The sequence below is a fragment of the Ictidomys tridecemlineatus genome, chromosome 3, assembly GCF_052094955.1.
Source record: "Ictidomys tridecemlineatus isolate mIctTri1 chromosome 3, mIctTri1.hap1, whole genome shotgun sequence".
Taxonomy (NCBI): domain Eukaryota; kingdom Metazoa; phylum Chordata; class Mammalia; order Rodentia; family Sciuridae; genus Ictidomys; species Ictidomys tridecemlineatus.
Window position 1 is genome coordinate 137860843 of NC_135479.1, and position 21019 is coordinate 137881861.

At 39.4% G+C, this 21019-nt stretch overlaps 1 protein-coding gene across 4 annotated transcripts in view; it reads right to left on the bottom strand.

The window, feature by feature from the left end:
* Window positions 1-600: 600 nt before the first annotated feature.
* The window catches only part of Atp13a4 (ATPase 13A4), a 128324-nt gene continuing 107905 nt past the window's right edge, over window positions 601-21019 (bottom strand). For 2 of the 4 annotated variants that reach the window (XM_040270225.2, XM_040270226.2), the window contains 5 exons: window positions 15728-15899; window positions 14818-15011; window positions 13677-13765; window positions 10171-10251; window positions 601-5222 (listed from right to left, as the gene is read on the bottom strand). In XM_040270225.2, coding sequence (XP_040126159.2) covers window positions 5010-5222; window positions 10171-10251; window positions 13677-13765; window positions 14818-15011; window positions 15728-15899 — 749 coding nt within the window. In that variant the 3' untranslated portion in view covers window positions 601-5009. Of the gene's footprint in view, window positions 5223-5783; window positions 6376-10170; window positions 10252-13676; window positions 13766-14817; window positions 15012-15727; window positions 15900-21019 lie in introns of those variants that run through there. The other 2 variants (XM_078043877.1, XM_040270228.2) reach the window with 2 other exon arrangements.

Here is a 21019-nt window from a genome sequence, read left to right on the forward strand (position 1 = left end):
CTTTTCATGGAGTTGGCAGTCAGGAGAGGGAGCCAGGAGGGAGGAGACAGCAAGGGAACAGAGCTGGGAGAGTCTAAATGACTCCTGGAGTGCTTTGCATCCAACGCACACAGGACTCTACAATGTCCTGCATTCTTTTTCTCAGTGGATTAGCTAATTGAATCAGCAGCATCTGGCTAGAGATGAGGATTATGAAGATCCTTGATTTAGAAGTCAATAGACTCAGATCACCAATTTTCTAAGAATGTGATCTTGAACAAGTAGTTCCCTTTCAACCTCAGTCACCTGAATGGCTGCACAAGCATGACGAGAAAACAAACCAATCTAAAGGCTTGGTGACATTAGATGAAGTGCTCAGGGAAGGTTACTAGAGAGAAATGGCAATTGAGCTGAAATCTGAAGAGGAGCCCCAGTCCTGGGCAGGAGGGGAGCAGATCCAGAGCCTGCAAGGCAGGGAGCAGGCCAAGCAGGGGGAGCAATGGGCCTGGCATGTCTGGGAATGTCAGGGGGCTCACTCCTGGGCCCTCTCAGCAACTCCAGCAGAGTTTGTTCTGTTGTTGTTATTTGCGTGTTTGTTCAATTTTGGAAAACAACAACAACAACAAAACAAAACATTTTATTGTTCAACTTTAGAAGATCTTTTTTAACAAATCTAATGGAAACCAAAGGGCAGACAGAATGCTATGTGGCAGCAGCTTTTAAATTAATTATGCATACAGAAATGAACATAGTTCAAAGCCAAAAGACTATACCATCCTGTGCAAAGCAGGGGCTGAATGCCTTTCCAGCGAGGCTTTAGGCTTCTGCTTCAGGAGGCTGCAATCAGAAAGGGAGCTTTATCTGATCATGTGGAGCAGGCTCACAGGGCACTGGTTTTTTGATGTTACACTCTGAGTCATGGGAGGTGACCTTTCCCATGATTGACGGTCAGGTTCAGGGGAACTTCTATGAGAAACTAAAATCTCTTTCTGAAGGAAATTATACTCGTGGTGGCAATTGCATTGGATAGTCGCCTTGTTGCCAGCGTGTTTTTCAATGCTATAAACTTTTCATTTCGAAGAAAACAACATTAAAGAATGACACAGCAGGGAATTTGCTGATAGAGGATCTGTGTCTACATTCAGCTCCTCTGCAACTAGCTGCATGTCCTTGGCCATTACTGAGCCTCTTGGAAAATCTGGAATCTCATTAGAAGTAGGGGGAGAGCAGATCTTGCCTGGCTTTCCTTCCAAGATTGCTATGAGGTCTAAATGAGAGAAAAAGTATGGAAACATTCTGCAAACTGTAAAGCCCTGTGAATAATGCAGGAATAACAGCTTGTGTGGAGTGAGGAAGTGCCTGGAACTTTGTGAAGATGTGACTTTGAGTCACATTGCTGGAAGAGAACATCCCGATTTTGTTAGCCAGAATGAAAGACTTCCCTGGAGAGTGAGAGAAACAGGGACAGAAAGAGAGAAGTTTTAGGACAATAGGATTGTAGATTTACTTGTCTCTTTTGTGCAGAATAATTTATTATCGCATAAACTAGATACAAGCTTCTGAATAAATAATCACTTTCCCATCACCACATCGGCTACTGTACATGCACATTTCTGTGAGCACATGAGAACACTGAGGACAAGACATATTTCCACTCTCGGACTTTCGCGTGTGGAGTGGGGAGGGCACAAGTCAGGGTGCTTCTCGTCAGACAAGCGTTGGATACCTTGGAATGAACACATGGGAGACCCCTCTGATTATCTGAATCATTGATGATGTCCTTTTCTTCTCTGAATCTTGCTCAGGAAAGTGTATTGGGGCAGGTAACTCTATACTCACATTTGGGGCCCTCTCCCAGGATCTTTTACTCAAAAGTTTTCCCATACCTCTTTTCAAGAAAATACACACAGCGAAAATATTCCTGGAGCTGTTGATTAGGCAGTGAGGAGCCCTCACTCTGCCTCTTTTCTAGGCTCTTATCCCCATCAGAAGTCCCCATCCAAGGCACAGAGCTGTCAAATTGGTATGTCCACACCAGCCCATCTGCCAGGTGTATCCATGTGATAATCTGTATGGACAGTTGTAACAAATGATTCACATCATGGTGGAAGACTCAGATACTGGGTGTCTCAAGTGGGGAAGGGGTTTTGCAGGTAATCGAGTTCCATTGGATACTTGAATCCCCTCTCTAATCGGTCTTGGACTAGCCACTAAAACCTGTGATATTATGGGGTACATAGCCTGTGCTCCCCAGTTTTCACTTCCCTCAGAGCTGGCTGCTGGAGCCCAGCTGAGGTCTTCACATTAGCTGTGGGCCTTTCCACCTGCTCTTTGCCCCTCATCCCTGTTCTGCTGGCTCAAGCACCTTCTTTTCCGTGACCACCTATCAAGTATTTGAGTGCTGCTCTCGCAGTTCCCCAGCTCCTTCCCCGCTCACCCAGTATCACTTACTGCTTCTAAGATGCAGTTAGTCCCAAGAAGGCAGTCTTTAAGAAGAATCCCTCTGGCAAAGATTTAGGGCTGGTGGCTAGTGGAGGACAAGAGTCCTCTACCCCTGCTTCCTGCCAGCCATTGACAGTTGCTGAGATTGGAATACATGAGAACCAAGGCAAGAGCAACTCACAGCCTCAGAAAGACAAACAGATACTCATTTGTTTTTTGGTTTGGTTTGGTTTTTAGCACACCTTTAGCCCAGGCCTGGCAGGATGCCTGCATTCATTTGAACAGAGGCCCTGTTATTAGCAAAGGGTAACCTCCTTCCACCTGGCAAATAAGAAATCCATTCTTTGCTTAACTGTGAGATCATTCTGAACACATGCCCTACTAGAACTTTCTAATTAGGAACTATTTGGAAGCAATATAGAGCTTGCTCAGAAGATCTGTGTTTGAGGTCTGAGTCTGCTCTTACCAACCTAAATCTCCATTTTCTCATCTGTCCCATAGGGAAGATAAGCCCTTCCTTGTGTAGTCACTAGAGAATTGTGCAATTCCAATGAGTTAGTAGAGGGAAAGCACTTGGTGAGGGGATTTTTAAAGTACTAACTGTGCACACTGTTCTTAGTCATGACGAGGTTGTGAGCTACCTCTATGCCCCTGCCATAACTGTCCACTTTTGGAAAATGAAAAAAATCTATCTGTTTTAGAAAAAGAGTTTTGAGCCACCATATGAGTGGTGAGGCTGACTTTGCAGATGGAAACATTTCCTTCTGTACCAAAGGAGACAATGATTATGCAGCCTTGGGACATGGACCTTCTCATACCCTACTTTAAAATCAGCAGCAGAAGCACAAGAGATACTGATTTTCCCAGAAGCAGCTGTAGTCACAGTCCCAGAGCTACCAACTATCCTCAAGAGCTCAGCTGGGGAAAGGGACACTCGCAGGTGCTGTTCATAGATAGCAAAGCCCACCAGGACCAGAACACTCACGTCCTGCTCAAAGCATTCATTTAGGATTTCATGTTCATGATGAAATTTTACTTTTGCTTTGAAATACTGTGTGTGAATGTTCTCCTAGAATTCAATATCATCTAGTGACTTAACAGAAAACTGGGTGTTTTCTATGCTGAATTAATACAATATGAACAAGTGGTAATAGTGATAAAATAAGAGAAAATTTTTTTGTTTTCCAGAAACTGAAGGCTTAAACTTAGAAAATGCAAAGGTTATGAGGTGACTTATATAATGATGATATATATTTTGCAAAATGCATGAGACTAAAATATCTCAAAAATAAGAAGCAGAGAAGTAGAAACTCTTGGAGTTGAGCACATGAGATTAGGAGTTCCTAAAGCAGAGACATTCACAAGGTTGGGAGAAGAAGAGTTCAGTGTTTAATACTCATGCTCTTTGAGATGCTATTTTCCTTGCTTCCCCTAGAATGTGAGTCAGAGAGCTACATCATTTGTGAGGCCCAGTGCAAAAAATGAAAATAAGGCAACTTTGTTTAAAAAGTTATACCATAGAAATAGCAGAGTATTAAACCAAGCACGAGGCCCTTGGAAGCAGGGGAACCTGTGTGGTCACAGGCCACATGTCTATGAAGACCCCCTAAGGCCTGGAGGTGTAACTCCATGGCAGAGTGCTTGTTTAGTGTACATGAAGCCCTGGGTGCAATCCTCAGTAAAACACACACACACACACACACACACACACACACACACACACATACACACATTCACAGAACTATGAAGAGTCCCCAGACACAAGAGACCACACTTTCCAGCTCTGTGGCCAAATCCCTGGCTAATGAAAGGAGAGCAGAACAGACTTGAGATGAGACTGTGAAGCACCCCGTGTGGTCTCCAGTATCTTCCTTCCCCTGCCACTAGAAGCAGGGAGCCCAGGGGGATCCATCAGTTCATCAGTCGGCACTGTCAGTACAGCTGTCCTAGAGTCACCTGGAGTAAGAAAGAAGCTCCAGCATATGAAGGCACTGAGATGTGGGGGTTGTTATTGGAGCGTTGGCTGAACTTATCCTGAACAATATGTAGGGGAAACCCAGAAGCAGAGGGAGAAGCTTCAAACCTGAAAATTACTGCACAGGAAAGGAAATCAGATAATCAAGACTGCCATGATGATTCCCATGGATTAGTTTTTCCATCAATGAAGTAAAAGTTCAGAACTGACCTGTAGCTTGTTACGACTCTATAACTATACATAGTATGACTTCCCTTCAACTCATTTTTTTTAAAAAAGGAAAAAAGGAAGACTTATCCTAAGAAGAAAGATTCTGTATTTTCCTCAGCTTGCCAATCTCTTGATCAACTTCAATCCTTGGCCCATCCATGATCCACCGGATGCCTCCAATACTTTCAAAAGCCAAGAGGAACGTACTCTTCTACGGGGTGGTGTTCTTCTCTGTAGAAAGTACTTTCTCAGACAGACTTTAATTTGTCACCATAATTTGACATTGATTTTGGTATCCCTAAAACTCCAGTTGATATTATAAGAGTCACACTGCTTTAACATCACTGAGACAGGTCACTTTGTCATTGTTTCTCTGTGATATCACTTGGCTATCACATTCCCTTCAGAGCTGTTCCTCATTGCTTTCAAACACAGGATTGCTGTAGGACACCTCCCTGCCACGCCCAGGCATATCAGAGTAGGAGATTTGGTTTAGCGGGGGCCAGCTGGAATCATTCGCCAAGTTTCTCTGCCATATTCGATACTGGCTTTTTGATTGATAGCCAACACATTTTTTGATTGCCATCCACAGAGCTCGGTTTTCAATAATGGCCTCCTGCAAAATAAAAGTTTCTGTTTACAATCAGAGGTCAGGGCCTCTGAGGCTAAAGCACTTCACAGACCATAATAAGGCTGCTTAGATTCAACATAACAAAGAACTTGAGCCTAACAAACGTAAGGAGGTTTCATGAGATAAGTCTTGGTTTCTCAAACTTTACCACTTAAATAATTTTTCTGGGAAGAAAGAACATACACTTTCTAGAACCTGGAAACCAAGCCCAAAGTGACCTTCCTGAAAGACAGACTTATTTTGAGTCTCACATCTAAATTAAATTTCAAATTACTCAGTGTGCTATCTATATTTCTCTGGTACACCCTGGCATATCATGCCTCGTCATGAATAGAGGTTGTTGAAATTAGAATACAAGCCTCAGTCTTGGAGTCGGACAGATCTGGATTCAGGTCCCAGCTCTAACAATTTCTGTGGGCAAATTAATTACCCTATCCAAGTCTCAGTGGTTAGAAGTAATAATCCCCTGCTTATGTTGATTTTAGGATACATAATTCTCCTTACAATGCAGGGCCAAGCATGGCATAGCTCCCACCCTGTCCCCACCCTTCTTAACTACTCCTTTAACAAATGGCTGTGCACTGTGGCCCTGTCTACACATGCCTCTCTAGAAGCTTGTGGTCTGATGATATCTTATTTCATGAGAGACTGAGCCTTGAACAGAGACCACAGTATAACTTATAATGTTGAGTGCATAATAGGTTAGTGTATTAATTTTCCACTTTTATCATATTTGGTCATAAAAGTTGAGCATCGTAGATGTTACCATGAAAGAAGTGAGAAAATATGAGAACCCAAGTTGTCCCATAAAATTAGACATGATTTTTATGTCCACCATGTATCTTTGCTAAATTGAAAGAGTTAACTGTATGGGATTCTACAAGGAACTTTGCCAAAGACAGTGATTTTCCTAAAATTCACCCGTCTTTGCTATTTAAGTCTTATTACCCAATGAAGAATAGATGGGCACTCATCTCTTTCCTCTAAAAGAGATCATCTTCTGGAGGCTATGGAAGACCCACGTAGCCTTCATCTGTTTCGTGCAAACCTCAGGGCTCAGCCAGCAAGACTTGTTATTCTACTGTCCACAGCAGGGTTTTGTCCTCATTTAACAAGAGAACTATAGTTCTCGGTAGAGCTGGGATAAGGCAGGAACATGAGCATCAACTTGCAGCTTTTAAGTCTAATTTAACTCCAAGAAAACTTAGCAGGATTTCAAATTAAACTACACACACACACACACACACACACACACACACACACACACACACACGAGAAAGACAGAGAGAGAGAGAGAGAGAGAGAGAGAGAGAGAGAGAGAGAGAGAGAGAGAGAGAGAGAGATGGAGAAACTTTAGTGCTCTCCATTTCCCCTGGAGCTTTCCTCAGTTCTAAAAGTGTGATGACCTCTGTCACCTTGCTGCTCTGGAAAGGGACACTGAAGCACTGCAAGCTTATCTGGCCTGTCACTCTACATTATAAATTAAATGCACAGCTAGAAAAAAAAAAAAAAGGAAAGTCTGAATAAGACACTGTTTCTTAAAAAAAAAAAAAAAAAAAAAAGCCACTCAGCAAAAGCGAGGCACTAAGCAACCCAGTGAGACCCTGTCTCTAAATAAAATACAAAATAGGGCTGGGGATGAGGCTCAGTGGTTGAGTGCCCCTGAGTTCAATCCCTGGTACCCACCCCCCACAAAAGTAATAATAATAATATAAATAAATAAATAAACTTCACCACATGAGCTTTTCAGACTGGCTACAATGTAATCCATGTGCTATATATTTACACACAAATACACACACCTAATTTAAAAACTGGAGGTGACTAATGCTGTCCATATTAGCTCTTACATCTTCTCAGCAGGAGGAAAGGGAAATAGTAAGGTCCTGTTGAAACCTGTTTGTTTTCTGCACTGCTCTAAGATTAGGGTTACAACAAGGGTTAGGATTGGGGTTGGAGCTCAGCAAACCAAGCAATACTGAGGATGTGTAAAAGGAGGCCAGCCATCTTTCATGCCTGCCCCTTAAAAAACCTCTCTGGAACATCAGTGCTACAGACTGACCAGGCAGTATGTGGTTGGTACAGCTCATCCCAGGAATCCTTAGCATCTCTGACACACATACCCAGAGCCATTTACCTACATAAGGCAGGAAAACTTAGTATCCATAATTCTCAGTTGCAACTGCCTTCACCAAAGTCCCAAGTGGTTTTGGTTATCCCTGAGTACCTGCTGATCTCAAGGAAATCAGGTAACTCTGAGCATCTGGAGATGAAGTGGAGGCACCTGGATTGGGATCTACTACCCTTCGATGTTGCTTTTCAATTTAGCTGCTACTTCGAACTAAATATTCATGTACACACCTGTATTTCTCACTCAACATGAGAAACAAAGAAGAAACTTTACCTTTCATGAGCATCAAACTTTTACCCTTTCTATTTGCAAGGGGTATGGGGAGCTTCTTACATTTAATAATTGAATAAACTTTAATTTAGCCCCTACTGGAATAAAGCAGAGTTTTGGGTGCAGTAGCTACGAACAGGAGTCCTTGCCAGCATAGTCTAAGGGCAGGTGAGAGAAGAAATGAACGTGCAGATAATTATAGCACTAGTCCTCTTTCTCCTGGCAGATGGTGTGGCATAGTGCCGGAGGACATTGGCACACAGTCAGCAAATACTCGTGAGAAGAATTGAAAGATGAAAGGAATGATTAAAGGATTGGTAGATACAAAATAAGAAATGGTAAGTGCATAAGAGATAAGGTAATAATTATGGCTTATATTTTCAAACCCCTACTATGTGCTTTTCACCATTCACATTTCAGGCTTCAGTACCCTATGAGGTAAGGTGTTATTATTGGCTCCATTTTATAGAGGGGAAACAAATGCGAAGAAGTGGAGTAAATTGCCCCAAGTCAGACAGCAAGAAAGTCTGGGAGGCAGAATTCATACCCAGGTAGACTACCCTGAGCAGCTGTTCACTATAGGTATGCTGACAGGAGAAGGGTTTCCTGGCAGATTAGGGGAGATGTTGACACTTGACCATCCTATGGCCGACTCCCTCCCAGCTCTTCCCTGCCCACCTGAAACAAACAAACAAACAAAAACTGTCCAAAAATCAGTCTGGCTGGGCACAGTGCTCAGGAAGGAGGGTGGTGAGTTCAAAGCCAGCTTCAGCAAAAGCGAGGTGAGCAACTGGATGAGACCCTTTCTCTAAATAAAATACAAAACAGGGATGGGGATGTGCTCAGGCTCAGTAGCAGAGTGCCCTGAGTTCAATGAAGAAGAAGAGAAGGAGAAGGAGAAGGAGAAGGAGAAGGAGAAGGAGAAGGAGAAGGAGAAGAAGAAGAAGGAGGAAGGAAGGAAGGAAGGAAGGAAGGAAGGAAGGAAGGAAGGAAGAAAGAAAGAAAGAAAGAAAATAAAAGGTCTGAGGCAATCTGTCTAATTTTTTGGCACAGAGTATCTTTCCCAGAATCCTTTTCTAGTCAGGACAATGATGCACTTTAACCAATGACACCCACATGAAGTCCGCTGATGGGCTGCAGAAAACTTTTATTGACTGATTTTAAAAATTCGGATTTGAGTGATAAAAAGCTTGCTGGTGCCTCTCCTTCCATGGTGAAAACAGATACATCATACAACTCTGTGGGAGCTCTATGGGCAGTGACATCCAAGGTTGTAGGAGAGAAAGATCAAAGAATGCAGATCCCTAACCATACCAAGTCCTGGAGCCACCCACCTCCACCCTTCTGGTTAAGTCAATAAATATGTTTACTGTTCAAGCTACCACTATTTGAATTTTATTGTTTTTCTAACAGATTAAGAGATCAGGAAAGATTCATGAGGAAGGCGGTACTTCAGTTGTATCATAGAGCATGAAATAGAGCTTCAGTGTGCAAACTTGGGGAAACATATACCAGTCGGAGGAAACCCTGTGAGCATGGACAAGGACAAGATATACACACAAGATTTTCCTTTAAAGGGGAGGACCATCCTTCTATAACTCAGTTTGAGGATACCCATGGGGTTTGTTCTCTCATCTTAATTTGGTTGCTTTGGAGACCACAGGGTTTAGCATAATGCTTCTTAAACTGTGGTCAGGCCACATCAGAAGCACCTGGCAGCCTGTCAGAAATGCAAACACTAATGTTTACGCCTCCTCTAGACCTACTGAATCAGACAGCCTGGGGGTTTGCCAAGCCTTCCAGGTGTTCTGAGTGCACACTCAAGTTTGAGAAACTCTGTCTTAGCATATAGGGAGAAGCTCTGATGCTCTGATTCAATGCCCTATTCTGCCACCAGCCACTCTGCAGACTTTGCATGCTAAGGAAGGTTTATTGAGCTCCTACCTTTACAACACCCCAGGGAAGTCAGGCTGAAAGGTGTTCGTAATGATGAATACCTGATTTGTTGGGACCATCTAGTTTTATAATTTGGAGAATGAATAGAGACAGGTGGAATCCTTTATCTCACTTCTTCATGGAGACATTTTAAGAGGCACCCCCTGTCCAACAGAAAGCTTTAAAGAAGGGAGTTCTATCTAACAGCCCTAAAGGAAGAGATACTGAACTATGTAGAAATAAAAAGGGTATCCTCAGTTCATTTCAGTGAGGACAAGGGGCAAATGGAAGCTGCAGAATAAAAGCTGGAAAAGCTGACTATGCATCTCATTTCCTATCTGTAAAGTAAAACTGATACAAGCCATTAAGCGAAAGAAGCCAGATACAAAAAGCAGCATACTAGATGAGATTTCATTTATGTGAAATGTCCAGAACAGACAAACCCATAGAGACAAAACGGAGATTAGTGGTTGCCAGGGAGGACAAAAGAGGTGAGTGGGGAAATGAAGAGTGCACACGTGTCTGAGCGCATGCACACACAAACACACACACACACACACACACACACAATGATTATCAGGCCGTGAGGGCACTTACCTCCACAATAAGGGACACAAAAAAATTGGAGCTGAGCATGATGAGGATGCAGACCCTCCACAGGACAGGCGTGCAGAGCAGCTGGGAGGGGGTGATGAAGCACAGTTAGTCTAAGAACAAATACATTTTCACCTGAAAAGTCTTCACATTCACCATGTATGTTTTCACAGGCTACAAACCACATAAGTAATATGTATATACCAATTTATGAATGTATGTAGGAATGAGTATTACATACACACATATAAAGAATTTCTGTGCATATATACATAGAAAAAATGTGGAAGGCTTGTATTCAATGATTCCAACAATTTGATGTTGATTATTATTGTTTTATTCTTCTTTCTTTTCTCTGTAATGTATAAATTACCTAAAATAACTTTGCTCAGATGGCAATAAAAATAGATAATAATAAAAACTTTTTTTCTGCCTGCTTTGTTTTAAGAGGGAACACAGGAACAAGGCTGTACAAGCAGCGGGTACTTATGTCACACCTCCACCTTGGACAGCATTATCCTCTTCCCTCTGGTGCCATCTCTCCTTAGTCGCATCCTGCTTTTGAGCACTGGGTTGGGGCTTCAGCCTAAAGACCTGTGCCTGAGCTGCATGGGCTGTGTCCTCAAAGGGAACTTGACAAAGGAGCAATTGGAGCTGAAGTCAAGATTATCACTACCTGTCTCTTTACACACTTCTTCAGTGTCTTCCCTAACTCCTTTCTACACTGTGTCTGACATATATGGATGTGTGCTGAATGAATGAATTAACTGATAAATGGATGGATGAGTGGGTGGAAGGATGAAGAATGAATGAAAAAAAAGTCAAGTACTCTCTGGTATACCCAGCAGTCCTGAACCTTGCCTCAGACACTGGTGGGGGTAAAAGCTGATGCAGCTCTATAGAGAACAGAGCTCTCAGAATTAAAAATTAAAATTCATTTCTAGGAATTTATCCCAGAGATATCCTTGTACAATGGGTGAAATTATATATGTGCAATGTTATGTTATTGTATCTTTGTTTGTAATAGTGAAAAATTGGAAATCATCTAAATGTCGATTAATAGGGGACTACATATAAATTATGGTATATGTCTAACATGTGCCATATAATAAAATACAGTATATATAGGTGTGTGTATGTTTATAAAATAATATTATGTTTTCAGTAAATGTAATGAGGATTTATGTCCCGGTACAAAACAATTACCAAAATACACAGTGGCATGAAAGAAGTGAGGTGTAAGTCATAGCAGCTATGAAGATGTTCCGTTCAGATCTCCTGCAGTTAGAAAAATGAATAATGGATGCCCCAACTAGTATGCTCAGAATGCAACACCACATCCACCTGAAAGCCATATTTCTCATGGGCTGCTCATGGCCCATAAATGTGGGTGACACAGATCCTCATGAGACTTGATCCTGTGAGATTTCAGATACTCCTGACAGGCTATTTTGGCTCCACTTCCTTGGGACTGCACTGCAGGCTCAGTCTGCTCAGGCAGCCTCCATCCTTCCATCTCTCCTTCACAGGGTCAGGCCCACAGAGCAGAGTGATGCCTCTCCCCTGGCTTCCTACTCTTTCCCCCACAGGCAGCTCCTCCAATAAATAAATCTCTTACAATAATCACTGCCCCCACCTTGATATCTACATCTCAGAATAATGAATAAATATAAAAGTTTGCTACTATTTATGTAAAAATGTAGATGATATACACATAAGAAATATATACATATACTTCTGGACATATGTATAAAATAAGTGTGAAGTTATATAACATAAACTGGTCATTGGTTGCCACCAGAGGGGAGGTAGGATGGGAGAGAGATTTCACTATATTATAATTTTCGAATTTTAAACCATGTGAATGTACTCTCTATTTAAAATAATTATTTTTTTAAAAAGAGCAGTATCTAGGTTGCAAAACAGTATGATTCCATTTAAGATAAAATAAATTTCATAAATTAGTCAATGCACATTTATAATACATGAATTTTGAAGGATACAAGGATATAGTAAATAATATTATAATTCTCCTTGCCTGCATATTCTAAATCTTCTTTAATGAACTCATATGTTTATGAAATAAAAAGAAACACAATTATTTTCAGAGTGAACAATAATTCTTGGAGGGACCCTCTGGTCAGGCTGGCGATGACTCCACATAGGTTCCCTCCAACCAAATAGGTTCCCGGCTTTGTTACAGCAGGTGGCCAGTCTTTCTGGGTGTCTTCCTATACTTAAGAGTGTGCTTAAACCAACATGGCTAAGCCTTAACTTCTGCAGGATTAGGAAGGTTAGCTTATGGATGAAGTCTATGTATTTCTACAAGTCGTTATTCTAGTTAATGAAGACATTTGACAATGGTAACACTGCTAACCAAAATAACACAATTTTAAAGATGAAGAAACTAAGATAGATATTCTGTTAGTATGTCAAAGTCACCATGAGCTCATGAAGGTGTGCTGGTTTTGCATGCACTGTATGTCCAAAGTGCTTGTCTGAATTTAGCAACCTAATATATGCTGATCAGTTAGTCATTCCTTCGTCATTTTGTGCTTTTCACTGAATAAGGCACTGGTAATACAATAACTAAGAGGATATGATATTGGCCCTGTTAAAACTAATCTTTGACACAGAGAGGCAAGCAAAGCACTAGGTTAAAATATACACCACACTATGTTTAAAAAGCTCAGTTCCTTTATCCAGCACTTCTGAGTGTATTTACTGATGTAAAGAACATTTAGCAATGATTACATCTGAATTCAAAAGTGGAATAGATTGGAGGAATCAAAATGCTTGCTCTTTCCTTGTTTGAGTAGGTAAAAGTGTGGTATATCTTAGGGTTTCAAAGGTGTCCCAATTTTATAAAATGTAGGAGAGTGCATGAGATAGAATTGGGCTCTTTGAGTAAGTTTTCATACATTAAGTGTGAACATACAGAAAAATGTGTTTTTAAAGAGGGGAAATGTAAATACAGATTTGAGAATCAAACTAAAAATTGTTGCAGGCAAACTGTTTTAAACAGCTTTAAAACAGAAGCACTTACAAGAAAATTCTCTTCATATTTGAGAGAAAATGTATAAATAGATTTATTCTGTTCTTACAGGGGATCTTTTAAAAGAAAAATTCTCAATACTTTTCAAAGGCTACCTTTATTCTCAGGAAATCCAGACTAGATAGAATTATTTTTTCCTGATCAGCTTAAATTTAAAAGTAGGTTTAAATTCAGCATTTTAAAATTCTGCCATTCCAAAATTATATAATTGGTGTTAAGAATCCATGTCAATCATGTGCAACCACAAGAATAAGATCCTAATAAAATAAGTTTCACTCCATGTATGTATAATACACTCTATTGTCATGTATGTATAATACACTCTATTGTCATGTATGTCTAAGAAAGACAAATAAAACAAAAATCCATGTCAATTGCAATTGCGACCTGATTTTTAAAGTCAGGGTGTAACAAAACTGTAAGACATCATCATATCCCCAGAGATAAGACTTACATCCAAACTTCTATACAATTCTGGAATATCAGCAAATAGAATGAATATACACACGCACAGCTGTATAATCAGCACAAGGACAAATATATCTGAGGAAATAAGAACACAAGCTATCATTTTGAGAAATCAGAGTATGAAGTGTCACATTTATTGACAGACATACTCTAGATTAGCATTAAATTTACTTGATTTCTACATCAAACACAGCATAATAGATGGCAAGCACTCATTTCTATGCAATGGGACTCACATCTGTAATTTTCAAGCATGTCCTTGAGGCAAGTGGTAATTTCCACATGCATATTATAAGTTTCAATTAATAAAAATAGTAAATATCTAGAGATAGAACATTGACAGAATACATTTTCAATAAATGCTGTGAAGACATTCAAGTATCTGGCTCTCTATAATACAACTCATCTGTCTTGATTTTTTTCTGGAAAGGAAAGGAGGGCTGTAAATAAAAATATTTTAAAATTGCAATTATATAGAGGTCAGCATTCACTGATTCTTCAGCCTAAGAAAGAGAAAGACAAAATAATTTTCCTTGAATAAATATATTTTTATAAGGATACTGATTCTTCAATTTGTGCTTCTCAATCTCCCCAGTTGGAGGGGAAGGGCTTATATACATATTAATGACCCAGAGACTAAATAGTAACCCACTGCCCCTCCTGACATACCTCCTCTACTCAAATGTAAGAAGACAAGAGGTATTTCAGCAGAGAGCCTCCTCAATCCTCTTTACAGGTTTCTCCAACCCAATACCACATAATAGCGTTCTGACCACTATCTTCATGACAGAAGACTGGTTCCAACTGACCCCTCTTCCCACCTACCAGAATGAATTCTGACAAGTAAGGAAATAAATCAATCTTCCCCAATTTGGAGTGATCCCCAAAAAAGACACCTAAAAACATCAGGTGAAGGAAAAAGATGGGGAGGGAAGCCTCCGATCTAATGCAGCTTTAAAGTAAGGAGCAAGAACCCCAGGGGTAAGGCTGCCCACGGTGCTTTACAGAGCTCTAGAGTGGGATTTAGGAGACATAAGGTGAGTCCACTTAGCTGTTTCTTGTGTGGCCTGAGCATTTCTATTCTCTCTTATGACCCTTCACCTCTGATCCCATACAACTTTACTCACAGTTTGTATAGGTGGGCTGCCTGAATGGTTTTCCTTTAGAGAATATAAAAGCCACAATGATACAGTTGATTGTTCCCAAGAACCATATGGTAGTGTTCTCAAAACTTGTAAAGGCACTATTACTTCCAACTTTTTCAGGAACTGTTGGAGAAATGTTTAACTTTGAGATGCTTTGATTTTGTGTTGTGCAGGCACTGAAAGAGAACAAAAACAGATAATGAAGTAAGGTGACAAGCCCTATGAAGCACTTGTAATCCATGAGACTCCATGCCAGACAATGTCCAGAGCAGGCACTCAGCACTTCCATAATTGCTTATGCTTGATTAAATAATTAGAAGAAATAAACCCACAATGATAGACCTACATGTTAGAAGGATGGATTGATTGATGGATGGATGGTTAGATTGATCGATCAATAGTTGATAGATTCAACTGGCTATTTATTCATCAAATTGTGCACCCACTATGTAGATTAAAAGTACACAGGAAAGAGATGAGAAAGTCATGATTCTTCTATTGAGTGGCTTAAGATCTCTGATCATTTATAAGTCGGTTGACCATATAATTTATCATTGAACAGGGAAAGTTTTGAAAGCAAAAATTTTAACAATTTCACTGTGACATGAAGTAACGGCGGGCAGCTTAAACGGAGGCAGACCGAGCAAACTATGGTCTATGGCCATCCAGATGGTAATATTTGTATTATCACACAGTATAGAGAAGAGACAATGAATGATACCATCAAACTTTGCTACAGAGAAGAAACAAACTGCTAGAAATTTACCCAAAGTACTTAAGGAAGGCAAGATCATTGGCAGGTTGAAAACTCATTCGCTTCCTTTCATATTGGTCAGATTATGTTTGACAGAAATTAGAATGTGAGAAGCTGGAATTGAGGCTGTGGTCATACCTGTGCAATTCCATAGAATACCAAGGCTGTTTCTGAACCAGGATGAAGCCAACAATATGCATGGCCAGGCTGAGAAGAATGTTGAGAATGACAGAAAGCAGCAGAGGTGGGGAGATCAGCCGTCCTGCAGGTCTGAAGGGCACCAGCTTGGGGTAGGCACCATTCAGATTCACTACAAAATAAAGCCAAGTTTTATACTTATGAGCGCAGGAGAATGTTGTATTCTTGATGAGAAGGATGGAGTGACTTCTTTGGCCCACACAGGTGAGTAAATGAACAAACTGAACGACAAGTGTGTGTTCCCTCACAAACTGAGGGAACAAAGCAATGAATAGATTCAAATTCAAGTCAGACGAGAAATTCTTAAAAGAGCAAGATGACATTGTTTTGCCTATTAAGTAGGCAAAGGCTATTTATTAAATTACAGGTAAGGGAGGGATGAAGTACACCTTCTCAGGAAGTGCTTGTGGGAACACAAATTGATGCCAAAGTTTTGCAGAGCCATTTGGCAATAAATAAGAAAAGATAGGAAAATGTTCATGACTTTTAACATAGTTACTCCACTTCTGGAAATTCATTCTACATTAAAAGAAAATATTTTTTTAAAAAATGTGGAAAGAGGCTCATCACAGTATCATCTACAGTAAATTGTGGTACATCTATACAATGGAGCAACACACAGTGACTATAAGTAATGTTCTAAAACATTTAGTAACAAATGAGGAATGACACCAGCAAAATGTTGGAATAGGCAGCTCCAAGCTCCCATCTTTCCAGAAAAACAAAATAATAACTTAGAAACTTTCAGAACCAACTTTGCCAGAACTCTGAAAAGCAATAAATTTATAGCAATAAAGCAAACACTAATGAATTAAGAAAAAGGCAACTTTAAAATAGTGAGGCAATTTTGTGGCATTTTTTTTCTTGCATGTGCCTCATTCCCTTATCAGTTCAGGGGCCATCTGAAGATACTAACTAACCCTGGGTCCTCAATGTGGTTCTCTGGTCCCTGGTTACAGAGGGGGCACAGCAGACTTCTTCCCAAATTCTTATGTATGTCTGTCCTACCTGTCTGGAAGTTACCTGAAGAATAGATTGATGCAAGGCACTCACCTCCATTTCACCTAGTGAGGAACTCACTCAGGCAAAAAGAAGGATACATTGTTTGTAAACACTATAAACTAACAATCCAGAGTTGCCTGGAGCAAAAGATTACAGTTGAAATATACAATGCTCACTTAAAACAGGGAGGAAGGGCTAAGAAAACTTTCTTTGAGAAACCAGGGTATTTATAAGTGCCCCCCAAAAGTATTTGAATGTATCACAAAATATAGAAAGCCACGTATCAAGGATAAGGGGCATGCTCAGAGAAGACACAAGACGTTCAGCTCTTCATGATCTCTGGACGCAGTGCAAACCTGGCTACATGATGAATAAGCACGCCAGCACAAAACCAATATGAAAAAGCCAGGAAATGTGTTTTTGTTTGTTTATTTTTTTTTTAACTCCTAGAGGTCCAGGAAAAATCTATCAAAATACTAGCTAAACAAAAGGTAAAGGGACAAAGATTTCGGTGGCTACACATGACACCTGATATTGTCTTCACAGAAATAGTCTAGGAAAGTCACTTACAACTTTCAACAGATAGCAAAACCAAAAAATATCAAACCCTAGGGAGTGAGGAAAATCTGCTTTCTAATATTATTCAAAGAACAAAACAGGTTGAGGGAAATCATCCCTCAATGTATGTGAAGAAAGACATATATTAGACTTATGAGGCAAAAACTTTATTATTATTAGGTACTGGGGATTGGATCCAGGGGTGCTTTACCACTGAGCTACATCCCCAACCCTTTTTCACTTTGAGATAGGGTCTTGCTAAGTTGCTTAGGGCTTTGCAGAGTTGCTGATGCTGACTTCAAACTTGCCATCCTCCAGCCTCAGCCTTCCAAGTTGCTGGGATTATAGGCATATACCACCACCCAGCTTAGACAAACACATTATAACAACTGTCTTAAATATGTCTCAAAGAACAAAAGGAAATGATGGAGAAAAAATAAATAAAATCAGGAAAACTATATGTAAATAAAATGAGAATGTCTATTAATAAAGATACAGAAATTATTAAAAGGAGCCAAAAGAATTCCTAGAGTTGAAAGGTACAATTAGTGAAAAATTAATTTCATGGGTTCAATGGCCAATTTGGGCAGGCAGAAGAGAAAAATTAGTGAACTTGAAGACAGAGCAGTTGAATTGTTTCTGTTTGGAGGACAGAAAAGAAAAAAGAATAAAGAAAAAGTGAACAGAGCCCAAAAAACATGTAGATCAAGGTCAACTAGACTAACGTGGCACACACCGTGGAAGTCTCTGAAGGAGAAGATAGAGGCAGAAAGAATATTTGAAGAAATAATGCAGAAAACTTGAAAGCGTTGATAAGCCATCAATCTGCACTTTCTATAAGCTCAAAGAATTATAATAGGTTAGACCCAAAGAGTCACACTAAAAATTAAACTGTAAAAAGTCAAAGATAAGGAAAGAATTTCTCATCATTCACAAAGGATCTTTAGTAAGATTAATTACTAGCTTCTCATTAGAAAGCATTTAGGCCAGAAGTCAACAGAATATTATATTTAATGATAAAATAAAAAAAAATTAATTTCTCACTAATTGTACTTTTCAACTCTAGGAATTCTTTTGGCTCCTTTTAATAATTTCTGTATCTTTATTAATAGACATTCTCATTTTATTTACATATAGTTTTCCTGTTGACCAAGAATTCCATATCTGGAAAACTTATCTTTCAAAAAAGAGGGAGAAATTAATATACTCTCAGATAAACAAAAACTAAATTGGTTTCTTATTACTAAACTTACCTAGAAAGAAATGCTAATGGGCTCAAATTGAAATGAAGAGACTTTAGACAGTAATTCAAATGTGTATGAAAAAATAGCCATCTCCAGCAAAGGCAAACATAACAGCATTATAAAAATGGATATTGCTGTAATATTGGATTATATTCCACTTTTTATTCCTACGTTATTTAAAAGACATGAATAAAAGTGATTATATATCTGTTATAACAGATAAAGATGTAATTTGTAACATGAACAACATAAAAGAGGAAGACAGCTAGAAAAAGGCAGAGATTTTGTATGTTAAGCAACTAATTCAAACTAGATTATCATAAATTTAGGATGTTACATATAATCTCCATGGTTGTATATCATGTAATGAAAAAAACCTACATCTAGCATGATAGTCAAAGATGATACACTGAAAACTTCTTCCCGAAGATCACAAACAAGACAAGGATGTCCACTTCCAACACTGCTATCCAACAATGTACTGAAAGTTCAACTCAGAGAAATTAGACAAAAATAAATAAATGAATGAGATCATCTAAACTGAAAAGAAACAAAACTATATTCGCAAATGACAAATCCTATATATTGAAAATTCAAAAAAATATATATATACATGGAAACTACTAGAGTCAATAAAAGAATTTTAGCAATGTTTTGGGGTATAAAAATCAGTACATAAAAAGCAGTTGTGTCTCTATACATCTCCAATGAAAAATTCCAAAAGAAATCAGGAAAAAATTCCATCTTAAATAACTTCAGAGAGGGAGAGGGATGGGGAGAGAGAGAAAAAGAAAAAGAGATGAGAAAAGGGTGGCGGGATAGAAAGAAAGGGGTGGGGCAGGCGGTTGGGCAGTGGGGATGTGGCTCAGGGACCACTGCCTTCCACCAAAAACACCACAACCCAGAATTCAAATTCATGCCTTTGGATATTAGAATCTGGCGGATGGAAATGGAATGGCAATAAAATTAGGAATGGAAATGAAGAAAAGGAGTAAACACAACTGTTTGGGATATTTAAGAATAAAGACGGCAGCAATTATTGATAGGTTTAATGCTAAAGAAGAGTAAGAAGGAGGAGGAGGAGGAGGAATAAGATCATGTTTATATGCTAACATGAATGATGCAGTAGATCAGAGAAATGGTGATGACAATGGAAAAAGAGATTATTACAGGATTATTACTATCAAACCCTTGAGAAGGTAGAAAGAAATAAGATTGAAAGCCTATGTGGAGCCACTATCACTTATTAAGAAGGTCCCAATCCCAAAACATCATCAACACTGAATGCCAGTGAAGAGGTGGAGCAATAGGAACTTCCACCCGCTGCTGATGGAAAGGCAATAGAGCATAGCTATTGTGGAAGACAATGTGGATGTCTCCTACAAAACTGACATGCTCTTACCATTTGATTCCGCTACACTCCTGGGTGTGTATACAACAGAGCCGAAAACTTATGTTCACACTAAAACCTGCACACAAATATTCATACTAGCTTTATTCATAATTGCCCAAATTTAAAGCAGTCAAGATGTCATTTAGTAGGTGAGTAGATAAGTAAACTGTGGCATACAGATAATGGAATATTATTCAGTCCCTCAAAGAGATGAGCTATCAAGCTATGAAAAGACATGGAGGAAACCCACATGCACATTACCAAGTGAAAGAAGCTAGTCTAAAAAGGCGTAGTTCAAACTATATGCCATTCTGAAAAAGGTATGACTATGGAGAAAGGAAAATGATCACAGTGGTTATGGGGGTTTGAGGGAGGGGAAGAAGATAAACAGGCTGAGTGAGCATAGAGGATTTCAGGACAGTGAAAAATCTGTATGATATCACTTTGAATATTATCACAAATGATTCATACACATTATTTTACATATTTTCAAACTCACAGAATGTACAAGACCAAGAATGAACCCCAATGTAAACTAAGGGCTTGGGGTGAATAAGATGGTCAATGTAGGTCTATCAGTTGCAATAACTGTATCACTCTGAGGTAGGGGGCATGTTGATAATAGGAGAAGCTGTGCATGCACAGGGGTAGGGGATGAGTGAGAAATCTCTGTCCCTTTCTCTTAATTTTTCTGTGAACCTAAAATAGCTCTAGTAAAAATAAAGTCATAAAAAAAATTTTTAAAATTTCCCTATGCAGGGAAACTGGGGAGACAATTCATATATTCATCAGAAGGTGGGAAGCAGGCATAGTATACTGGCAAGATTACTTTGAAGCTCCATTATAAATGCCGAAAGGCTAAGATTTGGAGATCAGAAATATAAAAAGCTATTTAGCATCCATCTGTTGGGCACATTCCAATTATAACTACACCTAAAAGCTCACTGATGTCAGTGTTCCCAATTCTCAAGGTGCTTCTTTTATTTTTAAATGTTTACTGACCATTTATGGAAACTCCATATTTTGCAGAAAACT